Source organism: Heteronotia binoei, chromosome 8 (genome assembly GCF_032191835.1).
Source record: "Heteronotia binoei isolate CCM8104 ecotype False Entrance Well chromosome 8, APGP_CSIRO_Hbin_v1, whole genome shotgun sequence".
Lineage (NCBI taxonomy): Eukaryota > Metazoa > Chordata > Lepidosauria > Squamata > Gekkonidae > Heteronotia > Heteronotia binoei.
In genome coordinates this window covers 102,790,614-102,808,532 of record NC_083230.1, presented here as the reverse complement: position 1 = coordinate 102,808,532, position 17,919 = coordinate 102,790,614, and the positions used below count along the sequence as shown (strand labels likewise).

Sequence of the window (17,919 nt, the reverse complement as noted above, 5' to 3'; positions counted from 1 at the left end):
TTGTGGTGACCAAAACTGAACACAATCTAGAGCAGAGCAGAGTAGAGCAATATCATAACTTCATGTGATCTGGATACTGTACTTCTGTAGATATAGTGGGATCCTCTTCAGGATCTCAGCTCAGGGTATCTGCTGCTCCAGCTTGTTCTTAGGAAGTCCTGCCAGTTAGGAGATTTAACAGTCATTCCTAGGTACACTTATTTAATTGGGTTTTTTTTAAAGCTTATAGTTAATCTGATTTTCCTACGTGGGCTTCCATGCAATATCATAACTTCATGTGATCTGGATACTGTACTTCTGTAGATATAGCCCAAAACTGGATTTGCCTTTTTAGCTACTGCATTGCATCTCTGACTCATGTTCAGTATATGGTCCATGTAGACCCCTAGATCCCTTTTTGCACTTACTACTGCCAAGACAAGTCTCCCCCCTGCTGTAATTATCCACTGGATTTTTCCTAATTAAATGCAGAACTTTACATTATCCCCATTAAAATTCTATTGGTTTTAGCCCAGTTTTCCAGCCTGTCAAGATCTTCCTGTATCCTGACTTTGTCTTCTGCTGTATTTGGTATCCCTCCCAATTTAGTATAATCTATTCCTACATCCAAATCATTTATTGAACACAAATAACTGAACAAGAAGAAACTGCAACTCTGCATGGAAGCCCACGTAGGAAAATCAGATTAACTATAAGCTTTAAAAAAACCCCAATTAAATAAAAACCCTCCTGAAAAAATCTACAGCAGACCCGGCCAAATTGGCAAACTACCGACCGGTGTCCAATTTACCATTTTTAGGTAAAATTATCGAGAGAGCAGTGGCGTTGCAGCTACAGAGATTTCTAGATGACGCTTCTATCTTAGACCCGTGCCAGTCTGGCTTCCGTCCGGGCCACGGGACGGAGACGGTCCTGGTCGCCTTGGTGGATGACCTCCAGCGGCAACTGGATCGAGGCGGTGCAGCAATACTGATGTTATTAGATTTGTCGGCTGCATTTGATAAAGTCGATCATCAGTTGTTGATCCACCGCCTCGCCAACATAGGGGTTGAGGGGCTGGCCTTACAATGGCTTTCCTCCTTCCTCATGGGTCGGGGACAGAGGGTGGCGATTGGGGGTGAGCGATCCCAGAGGCGCACACTAGACTGTGGGGTGCCCCAGGGAGCAGTTCTCTCCCCAATGTTATTTAACATCTATATGCGCCCCCTCGCACAGATTGCCCGGAGATTTGGGCTGGGTTGCCATCAATACGCAGATGACACCCAGCTCTATCTACTAATGGACGGCCGGCCCACCTCCGCCCCGGGGAACCTGGACCGGCTGTTGCAACGTGGCTTAGACTGAGTGGGCTGAAAAATCCAGCGAAGACAGAGGTTCTCCATGTGGGTCGTGGCACTCTGGGGAAGGAAATATCTCTCCCGGCCTTTGACGGGGCGCCGCTGAAGACGGCGCAGCGGGTAAAGAGCCTGGGTGTCTTACTGGAGCCTTCATTATCAATGGAGGCCCAGATAACAGCCACTGCCAAGTCAGCATTCTTCCATCTGAGGCGGGCGAGGCAGTTGGCTCCTTTCCTAGAGCGTCAGGACCTAGCAATGGTGATCCACGCGATGGTCACCTCAAGACTGGACTACTGTAACGCTCTCTACATGGGGCTGCCTCTGTACCGGACCCGGGAGCTGCAGCTGGTGCAGAATGCAGCGGCCAGGCTGTTACTTGGTCTCCCAAGATGGGAGCATATACGGCCGGGGCTGCGCAGACTGCACTGGCTGCCGATTGTATACCAGATCCAGTACAAAGTGCTGGCCATAACCTTTAAAGCCCTATATGGCCAAGGACCGACCTACCTGAGAGACCGTCTCTCCCCATATGAGCCCCAGAGAGCACTGAGGTCAGTGGGAAAAAGCAGACTGAATATCCCTGGGTCAAAGGAAGTCAAACTTCAAAGCACCCGCACTCGGGCCTTTTCCGCTGCGGCCCCACAATTCTGGAACCAGCTCCCAGAGGAGGTGCGGGCCCTGCAGAACTTAGATCAGTTCCGCAGGGCCTGCAAGACCGTCCTCTTCAAACAGGCGTTTACTAATAACTGAATTAATGTTTACCGTTAGATTAATAATGTTTACCGCCAGTGCTGAATTAGGAATGTTTTAATTATTGATTGTTTTAATGTGAATTTTAATGTGAATTTAATGTTTTATTATTGTATTGTATTGTATTGTTTACTTGAAGTGCTGTTAGCCGCCCTGAGCCTGCTTCGGCGGGGGAGAGCGGGATATAAATAAAATTTTACATTACATTACATTACAAATAAGTGTACCTATGAATGACTGTTAAATCTCCTAACTGGCAGGACTTCCTAAGAACAAGCTGGAGCAGCAGATACCCTGAGCTGAGATCCTGAAGAGGATCCCACTATATCAGTGGTCCCCAACCTTTTTGGCATCAGGGACCGGTTTTGTGGAAGACAATTTTTCCACGGACTGAGGGAGGGGGGAGGTGATGGTTTTGGGATGATACAATTGTGCACTTTATTTCTATTGTTTGGTGTGGTGGTTAAGCATGTGGACTCTTATCTGGGTTTGATTCCCCACTCCTCCACTTGCTGCTGCTGGAATGGCCTTGGGTCAGCCACAGCTCTCGCAGAGTTGTCCTTGAAAGGGCAGCTGCTGTGAGAGCTCTCTCAGCCCCACCCACCTCACAGGGTGTATGTTGGGGTGGAAGGTAGAGGAGATTGTGAACTGCTCTGAGACTCTGAAATTCAGAGTGGAGGGCAGGATATAAATCCAATGTTGTATCATTATTATTACTACTACTACTACTTCTACTACTACTACATTGTAATATATAATGAAATAATTATACAACTCACGGCCCGGTTGCTAACACACCACGGATCGGGACCGGTCCATGGCCTGGGGGTTGGGAACCCCTGCACTATATGATCCACTGGGCTTCTTCCAGGCCTACGACTACCTGTATTAAGTTCAGGTCAATCAAGCCATTTAATAAATGTATCTTACGGACTCAGAGAAAAATGCTTTCCCACCCCACAATACTTGTAAGTATTCATTAGATGACATGAACAATCAAGGCTTGTCTTAAGTCATTATCTTGGTGTGACTGTACCTGTGGCCCTCTTTCAATATGAATGAACCAAATATCTCTGAGCTTGATATCAAGCCATTAGTCAATCATTTATATGAAGAATCTTGACACATATACCCTAAGTACTGCCCCTGAGTGCTGTAACTCAAAGACTTGGTTCTCAGAAGCAGAAGATACTTTAAAAATCAGTCACACTCAGGAGCTACTTTGTTACTGAATGGATATTTTGGGGGTTCCATAAATTACTGCAATTTTTTTTTCCTGAACAGAGTGTTTCCCAAGAATGGGAAGGTTTCATTCAAATGTCAAACAGCTGTTTGTTTGAATTGGGAATGAACAATTTTTTTTGCTGTGTTTTTGCAGAGGGAGGAAGAATGAAAGCATGGCAAGGGGGAGCCGTGTTTGTGCCTATCACAGAGAAACAAATAGTTGTTGTAACGTCTAAATAATGCCAAAGTTTTGAGTAGTTTGGACACAAAATGTACACACTAAGGCTGGGCTCAAATATGCAGTCTAATTGTCCAAGTTACACATTACAGTGGAAGAACACATTGTGCCAAGTGCCAAGCATGGGCAGATGGTATACTTAAAATCACAAGTTAATAAGAACCTTTACACAGTTTAACAAAAAATGAATTATAATTTCACTGCAAATCTTGTTTTTCCAAGAGAATGCTAAGATGTTTTAGATGCTGTCAAATGTTACAGCCAATACATTTCTCAACTGCTTCCAGCCAATACATTTTTCAACAGCTTTCATCCTATGCTAAAGAATATCTATCCAGCTATTCTGAAACTTTATACTGAAAGACCGCACAAACAGTGTTGGGTATCTCAAGACACACTAATGAAGAATGATTTTGGCTTTATTAAATATTGGTCTCTCATCATCTTTTACTGCATTTTTAAACTAAAAAACCTTGCTTTCTTAATAACAAAGCTAATAGCATTCTGATTTTGACTATGGATACGATACAAATACAAAACGCTTGTATGTGTGATATATTAAGGCTGGCAAGGCCGGAATTTGTGGAGTCAGCTAGAGAAGATAGCATAAACAAAGGAAAAAATGTAGCTGCTCCTTATTTATTGTAAAACTAGATACAGAAACTCTGTATGGGGATAGGTACTGAACTTCACTAGATCACGCTGAACACCAAAATTTCATTAGACGTTGTCTTCAGGCCCACCTTTGTGGTCATGAAAAGCCTATATCCATTCTACCAGATTAAGAACATAAGAGAAGCCATGCTAGATCAGCCAATGGCCCATCCAATTCAACACTCTGTGTCACACAGTAGCAAAAAACCCCAGGTGCCATCAGGAGGTCCATCGGTGCAGCCAGGACACATTAACACAGAGTCTTCTACCTTCTTCCAGTCACTTCTAGAAGGCTATATGGCACAGAGTGGTAGGTTGCAGTACAGCAATCCCAAGCTCTGCTCATGACCTGAGTTCGATCCCAGCAGAAGCTGGGTTCAAGTAGCCAGCTCATGGTTGACTCAGCCTTCCATCCTTCTGAGGTTGGTACAATGAGTACCCAGCCTGCTGGGGGGAAGGTGTGAATAACTGGGGAAGGCAATGGAAAACCACCCCGTAAAAGTCTGCCATGAAAAGATCATGATGTGACAACACCCCATGGGTCGATAGCGACTCAGTGCTTGCACTACATTTGCCTTTCTATTCTAACTTAGTGACCTGTATCCAACCATACATTCCAAAGATCACAATGCCCTTGGTACACTGAAGAGTTTGGTATGACAAAATAGCTGGGCAGACTGCTAGAGAGCAAGTGGAATTTTTTGTGTGTGTGAATATTATCAAACATAGCTAAGAGCGTGTTATTGTGCCTGCTCTATGGCAGCAAAGTCAGATTACTTTTCTGCCACCATTGTGTCTCCGCAATGCCATGCAGCACAGCCTTTCTGGGTTGTGAAGGGACTCTAATTTCAGGCCTTGGAGGGTGATGAACAGGTTTGCTACAATCTCAGGATGCTACTGGAGTGCAATATGGTACTAATTCTATGGATGAATTTCAGTTTGTGAACCCTAATGAAGTGGACAAACTACTTAGAAGTATGTCTCCCATCATATCTTGGCTCAACGGCTGTCCCTCATGGTTGATACTCCCTACCACCCCCAGCCAATTCTCACCAAACTTAGAAGCATCCTGGGGAGGTCCTCTGTGAGTCTGATACCTCCAGCTTGCAGGTGGTCTGTTTGACACACTCAGGCCCGGCGCTGGGGGTTCTGCCATTCCAGGAAGAGCCCCGCTCCCCACCCCCAGCTTCCGAGGGGAGAGAAGCACGGTAATGGGCTGCTCGGAGCTTGGCTCCAATGGTGGTTGCTGCCATGCTCTCCCCAACCTTGCTGAGGCTTCCTGAGCCTTGGGAAACCTGGGCAAGGTTGGGGCGGCAGTGGACGTGCTCACTGAGCCTGCTTTGGTGGGGAGGGCAGGATCTAAATCTAATAAACCTTAAAAAGAAATCTGTGGCAGGGTATGAGCTTTCATCAGTCACTTCTTCAGATACAACTAGAATGTGAGTCCATCTGTCCTATATATTGGAAAGTGGAGTGATTTAACTTGGTTTGTTACAGGCCTTGGTATCAGAGTCCATATTACTGTTAAATAGTTTATTATTGCAGGTGAGAAGTTGTTTTAGGTTAGCAGATGATCTTTAATCAAGAAAACATTGCCCCCCCCAGTGCCTATTGTGAGGGAAGTGTCACTATGAACATATGAAGCTGCCTTCTACTGAATCAGACCCTTGGTCCATCAAAGTCAGTACTGTCTACTCAGACTGGCAGCGGCTCTCCAGGGTCTCAAGCTGAGGTTTTTCATGCCTATTTGCCTGGACCCTTTTTAGTTGGAGATGCCAGGGATTGAACCTGGGACCTTCTGCTTCCCAAGCAGATGCTCTACCACTGAGCCACGGTCCCTCCCCTATCGCCTATCCAGCATGAGCTGTAGGTCTTTAATAATGCATTGAACTGGCTTGAGTTGTGACCATCTGTGGTGTTTTCCTGTAATTTCTTTGGGCTTATCTCATAGCAAGCTGTCTCTGGGAATCATTCCAGACTGTCTGATGTGGTTGTAGTGGTAGCTTAAAGCATGTAGATCTGTTTGCCAATCTGTTGGTTTCTGGTATAATATGGTACTTGTGTGCCCCTCACGTAGCTATACTGTGGTGTCCAGGAAGTTTATTTCTTGTGTATAGTAATTCATAGTTAGATTGATGGTGGGGTGGAAGTTGTGGAAAGCCTAGTGAAATCTCTTGAGGGCTTCTTTGTCATGAGTCCCGATAATTTTACTGTTATTATTTTACAGTTTATTATTATTATTTTATGCCCTTTTGAGGCTCATCTGGCACTTACTGTGATATTTCTTATATATGCAACGTCAAAGAATAACCCACAGTTAAACTTCAGTACATTTAAACTTTAAGTGCTAGGCATGAGAATTGGCTCCTGCGGTTCAAATTTTTTTCTAGAAAAAAAAATACTGCTTGGCCATTTGTCTAGGAGCTTATGTCAGTAATTCAAGATGGATCACTAAGGGCCAAACTACAGATTACATCTATTATGTGGTAACCTGTAAGTTTCTCATACAAACTCACATTAAAAGTACTGTTGGGTCCTGATTCAGATCAGGATAGTGGCGTGGGGAGAGGAGGGATGCTCGCCTTTTCCTGTGCTGTTTTCCCAACTCAAAAGGTTCCAGGAACATTATATGCCTCATTGGACAGCTGCATGCAAAAGCATTCAGTGCACATGCAGCCTTCCGTGATGGGAGAAATAATGCCCCCATGGCCATTTCAGGTTGCAGAATGGTGGCAGGGCAGAAGCCCTTGCTCCTCCGCACTGCACTCTCAATCTGAAGTAGACCCCAGCAGCATTTATAAATTGAGTTCCCAAGTTTCAGACAAACAGGTTGCTTACCTGTAACTGATGATCTTTGAGTGCTCATCTGTGCATTCACACACATGGGTCTTGCCTTTGGCAATGGATCCATACCTCGGAGACTCCAACAGTTCGCTAGGAGCGTCCTTCTTGGTGCGACTTCCGTTTCGCTCTGGGGAGCATGACTGTGCATGCCTGGAGCGACCGGAAGACGCACCTCCCACTCAGTTTCTTCCAGCCACTACTGGCAAAAGCAAAAAATATGTGACCAGGAAGAGCCAGCAGAGGGGAACGCTGGGTGTGTGTGTGTGACTGCACAGATGACCACTGAGATTGCTGGCTCATTTGCCCAACGTGAGTGCAACGAGGAGAGTGGTTTTCCAGGAGACAAGGTGCAGGGCTGCACAGATGACAAGGTCGAGACGGCTTGAAGATCATCAGTAACAGGTAAGCAACCTGTTTATCTTCATCGTGGTCTCTGTGCAGTCCCACACATGGGTGATTAGTAAGCTGAAAAGAAGAAAAAAGGTGGTGGGTGCTGGCACATTTGCATACTCACAGTTTCGGCAGGCACTCACCTGAGGCTGTATCAGTGGAAGATGGATTTGAGGACAGCTTGGCCAAAGGAGGCATCCCGCCTAGCACGAATGTCCAAGGCGTAGTGGGAGATGAACATAGACAGGGATGACCAGGATGCAGTCGTACAGATATCCTCCAGGGGGACGCCCTCAAGGAACGCTGACAAGGTCGAGACGGCTCTGGTTGCGTGAACCCTAAGACCTGTAGGTAAGGGTTGTTTGGCAGTCCCGTAACACAGGCAAATGGCATTGGCTACCCACTTGGACAGTCTCTGGGTACATATCCACAAGCCTTTTTGTGGGGTGCCGTAGGCCATGAAGAGGTTGGGAACCTTACGGAGGGGGTGTGTATGAGAGAGACAGAATGCTAGGGCACGCTTAACATCCAGCATGTGTAGTGCCCTTTAGCCTGAGTCCTTGGGGTCAGGAAAAAACAGTAGTGAGGTAGAGCCTGAAAGATGGATGGTGGACACCACCTTGGGTAGGAAAGCTGGATCCACTCGGAGGACCACCTTATTGTTGTGGAATACTGTGTAAGGTGGATCGGAGCAGAAGGCACTGAGATTGCTGGCTCATTTGCCCAACGTGAGTGCGAGGAGAGTGGTTTTCCAGGAGACAAGGTGCAGGGCTGCAGATGCCAAAGGCTCAAAAGGTGGCCTCATAAGTTGGGAGAGAACCAACAATAGACTCCATAATAATAATAATAATAATAAATTTTATTTATATCCCGCCCTCCCCGCCTAGGCAGGCTCAGGGCGGCTAACAACATTCAGATAAAACATTATACAATAAATACAGTAATTTTAAAACAGCATTAAAAGTTATACAGTAGTTTAAATCAATAATCTTAAAACCATTCCAGTTTATATAATATAACAACACAATGATGTTCCTGGCGCTATTCTGTCCGTTTACATAATGGCAAAATCATTATATAGAGTCACTTTGATGGATCATCAGTTCGGCCATCCTTTGTCAGCAGTATGCGAAGGCCTGCCTAAAGGGGATGGTCTTGCAGGCCCTGCGGAATTGGTCCGGGCTCTGCAGGGCCCACACCTCTTCCGGGAGCTGGTTCCACAGGCACGGAGCTGCAACGGAGAAGGCCCATGCGCGAGTGTTTTGCAATTTCGCCTCCTTTGGCCCAGGGATAGTCAGCTTGTTCTTCCCTGCTGACCTCAGTGCTCTTTGGGGCTCGTATGGGGAGAGACGGTCCTTCAGGTAGGCAAGTGCTCGACCATATAGGGCTTTAAAGGTAATATGTAAACTGGCAGCCAGTGCAGCTCGCGCAGCCTCGGCTGTATGTGCTCCCATTTCGGGAGTCCTAGTAACAGCCTGGCCGCTGCGTTCTGCACTAGCTGCAGCTTCCAGGTTCGACACAGAGGCAGCCCCATGTAGAGGGCATTACAGTAGTCCAATCTTGAGGTGACTGTCGCATGGATCACTGTTGCCAGGTCCCGGCGCTCCAGGAAAGGGGCCAACTGCCTAGCCCGCTTCAGATGAAAAATGTCGACTCCATGCTGGTATGAGAGGTTTTACTGGGGGGTGTAGATGAAGCATCCCCTTAAGGAAGGATTTCGATAGATGGTGTGAGAAAACAGTCTGTTCCTCGACAGGCACATGGAAGGCAGAGATAGCCGACATATGAACCTTTAGGAAAGAGTAGCTGAGGCCCGAGGCCTGTAAGGATAACAGGTACTGTAGGTCCATCGGCAGTGGTGCAGTCTGAGGCACTCCACAGTCCAGTGTGCGCCTCTGGGACAGCTCGCCCCCAATTGCCACCCTTTGTCCCCGATCCTCGAGGAAGGAGGAGAGCCATTGTAAGGCAGACCCCCTCACCCCTACGTCGGCGAGGCGGCGGGTCAGTAGCCGATGGTCGACCGTGTCGAACGCAGCCGACAGGTCCAACAACATCAGCACCGCCACACTGCCCCGATCCAGATGCCGTAGAAGATCATCTACCAGGGCGACCAGTACTGTCTCCGTCCCATAACCCGGGCGAAAGCCGGATTGGCAAGGGTCTAGGATGGAAGCGTCATCCAGAAAGCTCTGCAACTGTGACGCCACTGCCCTCTCTATGATTTTACCTAAAAACGGTAAATTAGAGACCGGCCGGTAGTTTGCCAATTCGGCCGGGTCTGCTGTACTTTTTTTCAAGAGGGGATGGACCACAGCCTCTTTTAGAGATGATGGAAAACGCCCCTCCAAGAGGGATCTATTTATGATGTCCCATAAAGGACATTCAAGCTCCCTCAGGCAGGATTTAATTAGCCAGGAGGGGCATGGGTCCAAATCACAAGTTGTAGGGCATGCAGAGGAGAGGATTCCGTCAACTTCCTCCAGGCTGAGCGGGTCGAAGTGATCCAGGGTTAAATCGGAAGACAGGCACGGGGCCTCGGGCTCATATACTGTATCCAAGGTGATGGGCAGGTCCTGGCGGAGCGACGTGATTTTGTCTGCAAAAATTTTTGTCTGCAAAAATGTGCACAGAGACCACAATGAAGATCCAACGTAATCACATGGTAGATGTAAATTGAAATTTGGACCTAAGGGACAAAGGGAGCTGTCTGAAATGAAACATTCTTAATCTCAGGTTCTCTTGGTATGTTTGTGGAAGAGCACCTCATTTTGTTGCTCTCATTTTCTTTTTTGAGAACAATGACAATAAATCTATCTGTCTATCTATCTTGCTATCCATGTGTATGAAAACAGCAGGACCAGCTTGGTTCAGGACCTCCGTGTGGTCTAGGGCCAGTCACAACCCATCTTCTATTGAATACTACATCTAGACTCTTTAGATAGATAAACAAAGCAAGTAAAAATGGCTGTTCACTCTATTGGAACTAATATATAAAAGATCACAATTTTTGAATTAGACACAGATAAGCTTTCTTAACAGCAGACATTACAGAGAAGATGTGAAGGTCTTATTATGGAAAGAATCTTTACAAAGAGAAAGAGAAAACATAAAGAACCTGGACTTTAGTGATATTATTTGTCTGCCAGAAATGGGGTGGGGTGGGGTGGGATGATTTGCTTAATACCAAAATTATGGTTGTCTTTTTTGGAGCACGGCACACAAAGCAAAAATACAAAATATTTAATACAGTAATAAATAAGGCCATTTCCTCTACAGCAACTAAGTATGTCCTGCTTAAAGTAGAAAGATGGCGACAGAGGTACAGACTTGTGTAGAGGGAAGTATGCTACCAGCATAATCTTCAAAGTAGGATAGTATAACAACGTGTATAACCCTTGCTCCTGTGTAAACTGTGAAAGAGCTGAATTCCTTCCCTGGATGCAAATAGGAAGCCATTTTTCAAGTCTGCCTAAGTTGCCAGACCTGAAGAGGAAGAATAGCAGCTGTAGCTTGTTAAAAGAGCTGGAAAGTGAAGGAAGCCATGCAAATAACAAACAGAGCCTTGCTGGCATGGGAGAAGTGTTCCTGAGAAGGAAAAGGAGCTGTTCTGTGGTCTCTAATCCACCAGATATTTGAATCAGGCCATGGGAAAATGAAGAACTAAGCAACTGAATGTCTGGCTTTTACATGGGACTATATACTGGCATCCAGTATTGTAACTAGTAAGAACTGTTTTCAATCCTTCCCGGCTTCTGGATCACTAGCTGGATGAAGCTGCCCTGTGGCTAAAGCAGCAGCTTATTTTACTTTAACACTGAAATGTTTATCCAAGTTATAATCACTACTCTGTGCAAAAGATGGCAGCCAAACATACAGTAGACAACCTACTTTGTGGGCAAAGTTAACTAGTCAACGAAAAGCCTACTTAAAAGCGTCACAATACTTCCAGCTGTTAATTTGCATTAGTTCTGGGAACAAGACTTTGAATTTGCACTAATGAAAAAAGCATGTCAAAGCGACAGTATTCTAAAAGAGAATCCCTTCTCCAACAAGCCAGCCAAACTGCGTACAGAATGCAACTTGCAAGAATATTTTTATTTTTTATTCTAAACATTTTATTTATTATTGCAAATAAGGGCAGTTTTGTACTTGTGCCTCAGTTCATATATTATTCTTCTGAGGTAAAAAGACATGGAGAACATGCTTGTTTTGCTTATCTTGAATTCTGAAGGAGTGGGGGCTCTCCCTCACCAACATTCAGGGGAGTTTGTGGATACAAGAGAAGCTTCTGGGACTTGCACACTCTTATCCTGCTCTTCTTATGAGAGAAGAGAGGAGTGGGAGCTGCAACAACAGGGATTTTATAACTTAAAGGCATAGCTGATTAATTGACAAGACCAAATTTTGATCAATGAGGCAGAAAGTTAAGGGCATACATTTTTTGAAGGATTTTGGTTCCTGAGTATTACTTGACACAGCTAACTTGAAAGACTTTCTTTGTACCCAGGGCCGGCGCTAGGGAGTTGGTCAAGTAGGCCATTGCATAAGGCAGCATCTGGCTGGAGGGGGCAGTGGGCACCCCCCTGCCCATGCACCTGAGAGCACAATCTTTGCCAGAGGCCTGGAATGAGAAAGCGATTTTCCTTCACCACAGAAGTAGCAGGAGAGGTGGCGGCAGTGTGAACTACAATTTCCAGGGCCTGTGCAAAGGAGCCAACCCAGCAGCGCCACCTGCCTGATGCAGAACAGTTAAAGCACCAACTTTGCTGCCCTTGTCATGTGAGCCTCCAGAGAAGCATGCCCTGTCCCTTTCTTGCCATCACAGGGCTCCAAATCCATCCCGCGTGTGCTGCCTTCTGCTCCCCCACAGGGGCCCCTCACCCCTCCTCCCCTCCCGCTGTTTAGGATCCTGAGAAAGCCTTCTGGGCATCAAAGACCTCCCCCGCTTTGCCTGTCCTTTGACCTGTCCTACAATCTGTCAAGATGGCACCTCCTGACCATCCCTATGAGCCTTCACACTTCTGGGCACCCGCTGGAGACCCCTGCCAGGAGCTGGAGGAGAGCAGAGGTTGCAGCAGCATAGGGGAGAGGGATTTTATTTATTTTTAATTTTATAAAATTTATATCCTGCCCTCCCCTAATGGATTCAGGGTGGCTCACAACAGAAAAAACAAACATAAAACTTAAGAACAGGATATACAATAAAATCATTTCCATACATTTTACAATCATTACATCCAAGATATACATTGATACTCTGATTCCAATGTTGTTGGTTTCAGTTCTTTCAGTTCAGTGAGATGGCCAGTGCTGTGGCATAACAACCACCTCCCCATAACCGCTGAAAGCAAGTTTAAACAATTCGGTCTGACAGGCCCTGTGGAACTGTGGCAGGGAGGGCATTCCACAGAGCAGGGGCTATTACCAAGAATGCTCTGGCAATGGATAATAGAGCTTCTTTCGGTCTGGTGATTTTAAGAAGATTTTGGGGCCCGGAATGTAGTGCTCTCTGGGATACGTATGGGAAAGGCGGTGCAGAAGATAGAGAGGTCCCACGCCATAGATGACTTTAAAGGTTATAACCAGCACCTTGAAATGAATCTGGAACACCACAGCATTCAGTTGCTGGATACAAATTGGTAGAGGGGGTTCCATGAATTAAAAAAAAAAAAAAACTTAAGTCAGGAAATTTTGGCACTTCAAGTCTACTGCTCCAATATATATGACAAGACGGTCCCTTGAGGAAAGATAGTACATCCAAAACGAAATTGGACCAGTTCTGTTTTTTCATCAGACTCATCATAAACTATTATGAATACTGGACAGGAGCTACGTTGTGCACGGGATGGTTTTGTAACTGCATTAGTGAATTATTTATTCAAGATGTTTTGGTGAATGCAGTTTGTATTACACATTGTTACTATTTTGTAAATGGAGTGTGTTTCTTTCTAAGTTTCTGTACTCCGTGGTCCCGATCATTACTGACAAGTGTAATGTTTCCAGCAGAGGTTGAATGTGCTCCTGTACAGGTAGCTCCATTAACAACCTGGCTGATGCATTTTGCACCAGCTGCAGCCTCCAAATTAGAGTCAGGACCAGCCCCATGTAGAGGGCGTTGCAGCAGTAGTTGCAGGTGATGCACCTAGCCATTGTGGGCCAGGATCTCAGTGGGTCTGGAATGGGCACTATTTAGCAGGAGCAGATGTTCAGACGACACCCCTTCCCCGCAGCAGCTCCATTGTGTTGCAGGTGCCTCGGTCATTCTGGGGTTACTGCAACCAAGAGGAAAGAAGAGGACAGCAGGAATGGCAAGCAAAAGGGTGGAGATTCCATTTGAACAATCCTGCTGCTTGTGTTTGTATGTCCTTGCAGTCCCCTGCTTAGATGAGCTTCAGAAAAGGTGTAGTTTCCCCCCTCCACCGCCACCAACTGTAGCGGTTGGGCTTGTCTGCCCAGTATAACAGGACTGTATTTCATTCATCAGCATAATTTCTTTTTAAAATTTAAATATGGTAAATTAAAAAGGTAAAAAGTTTCAAGTTTGGTGCTCTTCATTTTCCCTACATTTCTTCTGTTTTTTCAATTGGTTTTTTTTTTTTGGGGGGGGGGGATGCGCAAGTAGGTAGCCTTGCATAGGGCACCAAAAAGTCCAGCACTGGCCCTGTTCTCACCAATATTCTCAAGGCAAGCTCCAAGACTGACTAAACACACTTCCTTCAATTTGCTATTCAATTGCTGAGACAGGATTGAAGTGGCGTTAGACTAATTTCAGATGGCCTTTGAGGGCTTAGAGTGGACCTAGGCCAGAGATTTAATGTTTGCAAAGGTTTGGAATCTGCCAGAAAAGTTACCCACTGACATGTCAAATCACCACAACCACAAGAAGAAGGGCAGGCAACGAAACAGGGCCACAGAGGATTGGTCTACTAAACGTTACAGCAGGAAAGATGGGAGGGGGAACAAACACAAATGAGACTTCCTCGTACCTTGAGCCATTTATAGCCTAAATGATTGACCTCATGCATTCTTTCGTTTAGCAGCTTCAACAGGCAATGGGAAGCAGAATGGCGGAAAGCAAGGCAAATAGAAGAAAGCATGCAATTAAAAGCAGAATGGTCAACTTAGGTTAGATTAAGAATTTGTACATTTACAACAAGTACAAAGCCAAATAAGTCTAGGACTGATGTAACAATTTAAACACACAAGAGTGCTTTTCTGTTCTTAAAACACAGAACCAAAACTATCACCTTTATTTTAATGTTTTCACTTTGAATTCTTATGAAGCACTTCTTACAAAACAAATTAAGACAAACTTCTACACATTGATGGGTCACATTTTCCCCCAAAGTGGAAAGTAGGAATAATTAAGAAAATCCCTCTATAGGGAGCAATAGATTACTGCAAACTATTATACTATACAAAGTTTCGCAAGAGAAGGCAAAAAGTTAATGATGGCTTGCCAACAAGTCACTGAGTAAATTCGTTCAGTACCATTTTGAAACTATATTCGATAAATGGCATATTAACTCAGACTTGACTGTGCGACTGAACAACAACAACAAAAATATTAACTCAGCCCTAAATATACATATGAGAGCATTTAAAAAGCCTTTGTGGTTAGTAGTTGAAGTGTCACACTAGGATCTGGGAGAGCCAGGTTTGAATCCCCACTCTATCATGGAGGGTTACTGGATAACTTTGGGGCATTCACCCTCCCTCAGCCTAACGTACCACACATGGATGCTCTGTGTAGATAAAACAAAGGAGACAAGGTGGATGTTGCAAGCCCTTTTGGGCTTTCATTGGGAATAAAAGTGAGGAATAATTATCTAAATGAAATAAATACAAACTAATCTCTTCTTCCGTAAATCAGATTGAGAATACAGCATCCTTCCAAAAAATATGCAAGTCACATTCCTATCTATACAACCAATGCTGAACATAATTGCCTTCAGAAAGCTTCAAGTGACTATCAAGGAATGATTTTCCACTGAGAATACTGAACAACAATAAAGATCCCTACCCCGAACCATCACTAATTTTGAGATAAAAAATTAACGGTTAGATTAATCACATTTATCAATAATTTTACACCAACACAATGAACTGGGGATTCAGAGTACAAATTCTTTCTTTACAAAGTCTATTGTTAATGTCTGAAGAGCGCTGAAATTGTTGAAACAAGAAATCCAACAAGTACATTGCTCATGTTGCTGAAAAGAACAATCGAAGAGGTAAGCAGGTGTGAACTGTTCAGCCAGAATTATTTTTAAAGATTAACAGGCAAAGGAAGACTCTATACAATATCTTACATAGTGCTAAGTCACACAGTTTGCTAGTTCTACTCTGGAACATTCCTTTCTGGAGGGCACCATTTAGGAGGACAAATTTTCACATTCAGAAGAGACCTTCAGAAAATTAGTACCTGGATCATATGTCTGAATATTTATCAAATTTCACAAGCTGTAGTAGTTCATATCTACCAAGTCCTTTAGGGACCTCTGACAAGGTGCTGCTTGCCACATTACATCGATAAACCAAATAAATAAATAAATATAAGCACTCGTGACTGTATGTGTGCAGACCTGTTTTTCAGCATGTGTCCTGGCAGATTCTTCTTGTGCCAGTACCATTTCCCGCTCTGCTGTTATTTGTACACTCTCTCTCAGTGCTTCTTCCAGTTCCTCAATCCGATCATCTTTCTTACGTAGATTGTCCTGGAAAATGATGGGAGACCAGATGAAGTAGCTTGGATTTAATGTGCTAGAGAGCAAATCTACCCTGAGCTATGCCAACTACAAGGCATTCCCCAGCGAGGACATTCCACATCAGCTGTTTCCTCACACAAAGGAAGAGTAAAGATGTAAAAGTGAATGAAGAGCAGAAGAAAGTGAATTCCACAGCCTTGAAGATAGTTAGCAAAGCAAGAGATCAGTGTGAGTAGTTCGGTAGGTTCTTTTTTGAGAAACTGAATGCCACAGCCACGAAGACAGTTAGTAAAGGAAGAGATTGGTGTGAGTAGATTTGTAGGTTCTTTTTTGAGATCAGTTAGCACAACTAACAAGCTATGTGCAATAGATATGTGCAGCTGCAGAGCAGGTTAGTAGACAGTTGACGTGACAGACCACTAAGCATTTGGAAACCCTTCTCATGCATTCACACTTTGATAGGCAAAGTATACCCAAGGAAGAAGCTCAACTAACAGTCAGTAACCTCCTCAGAGAAAAATACTCCCTTAATCGATGTAGAAAGTAACACGAAGATCTTTCAACCCCTTTCATCAAACGCCTTTATATTAAATGAGCAAGGTGGAAAAGAATCTATCAGAAAGCCTGCCAAAAAGAACAAAAGACTAGAGAATCAAAAAACAAAATGTTTACCCACAGATGCTTGTTTAAAATTTGAAAAAAGGACCTCAAAAGTTTAACGCTATACGAATCTGATGATGCTGAATTGAATTCAATTCATACAAGAATGCATTGCCTGCTTCAGAAGGGTAATTGGGGCAGAAGAATAAAATGGTTGCCATTCCTTGTTTATGATAATAAAATCATCTATGAAGAGTCTTAAACTTAGCTCAAATTCAAAATAAATGATGGAACAATTTTATATATGTGTGCCCCTCCCCCAAACAGTAATCAGACCTTACAATATCAGATATGGTAGGATTCTCTGAAGTTCAAAACTAGTATTTCACATAATAACTGATAAGAATTAATAAGAATTCATGTAATGACTGATAAGAATAATTAAGAATTAAGGAAACAGCACATTTGTTTCCTCTGAAAATTCTCTCAAATGATGAATCATTCAGATTCTGAGGAACTAAGACTTAGGTAGTAAGAAATTCTGGAAAGAGGGTCAGTTTCTGTTAATTGATAACAATGTAAAATGATCATGACATCTAAGATATCCATCTTGGTGCAGCATTATACTTTCATGACCTATTGATGATTCTGCCAAGTTCCAATCAATTCTTTCACTACTAACAAAAGAATAGCAAAGAAGACCTTTGGATACAGGTAAGAGGAGTGCAAAAACCTGGCATTAGTGCATATTAGAACAGGCAAGAGCAGAAGGTAATGTAATCCTAACACATGAAAGGGGTAATGCCCTGTACAGATCGTGGGTTGTTGTTCCCAATAATGATAATTTTAGTATCAAGAAGACTGTGCTTGCTTCCTACATCTTCTGGAGCACTGTTGATTAAACCCTTTTAATGCTCCCACAGGTGCTTAGAGTTAGAATTATCCTGCCCAGTCTGCCTGAGACAGACAGTCCTGGAAAATTACAGTGTAAAGTTCTAATTGTCCCAGACATGGAAAATACTCATTAGGTTGTCTATGTTATGTCAGAATCCAGACCGTCAAGATCAGAATCTTCAGTGGTGTCTCCAGTGCTGTATTAGAATACCTGTCTGGTTAAAGCTGATTTGAGTTGCTGTAGAGAAAAGGAAGCAAGAATGCACAGCTGTACAATGGA

General features: G+C 44.2%; 1 protein-coding gene across 7 annotated transcripts in view; it reads right to left on the bottom strand.

Moving 5' to 3' along the window:
* Positions 1-17,919, bottom strand: part of ERC1 (ELKS/RAB6-interacting/CAST family member 1) — a 291,605-nt gene that overhangs the window by 148,848 nt on the left and 124,838 nt on the right. For 4 of the 7 annotated variants that reach the window (XM_060245767.1, XM_060245769.1, XM_060245770.1 and 1 more), the window contains one exon: positions 16,023-16,154. The exons of 1 other annotated variant lie outside the window; for it this stretch is intronic. In XM_060245767.1, the coding sequence (XP_060101750.1) occupies positions 16,023-16,154 (132 nt within the window). Of the gene's footprint in view, positions 1-14,423; positions 14,478-16,022; positions 16,155-17,919 lie in introns of all 7 variants that reach the window. 2 more of the 7 variants (XM_060245766.1, XM_060245768.1) reach the window with 1 other exon arrangement.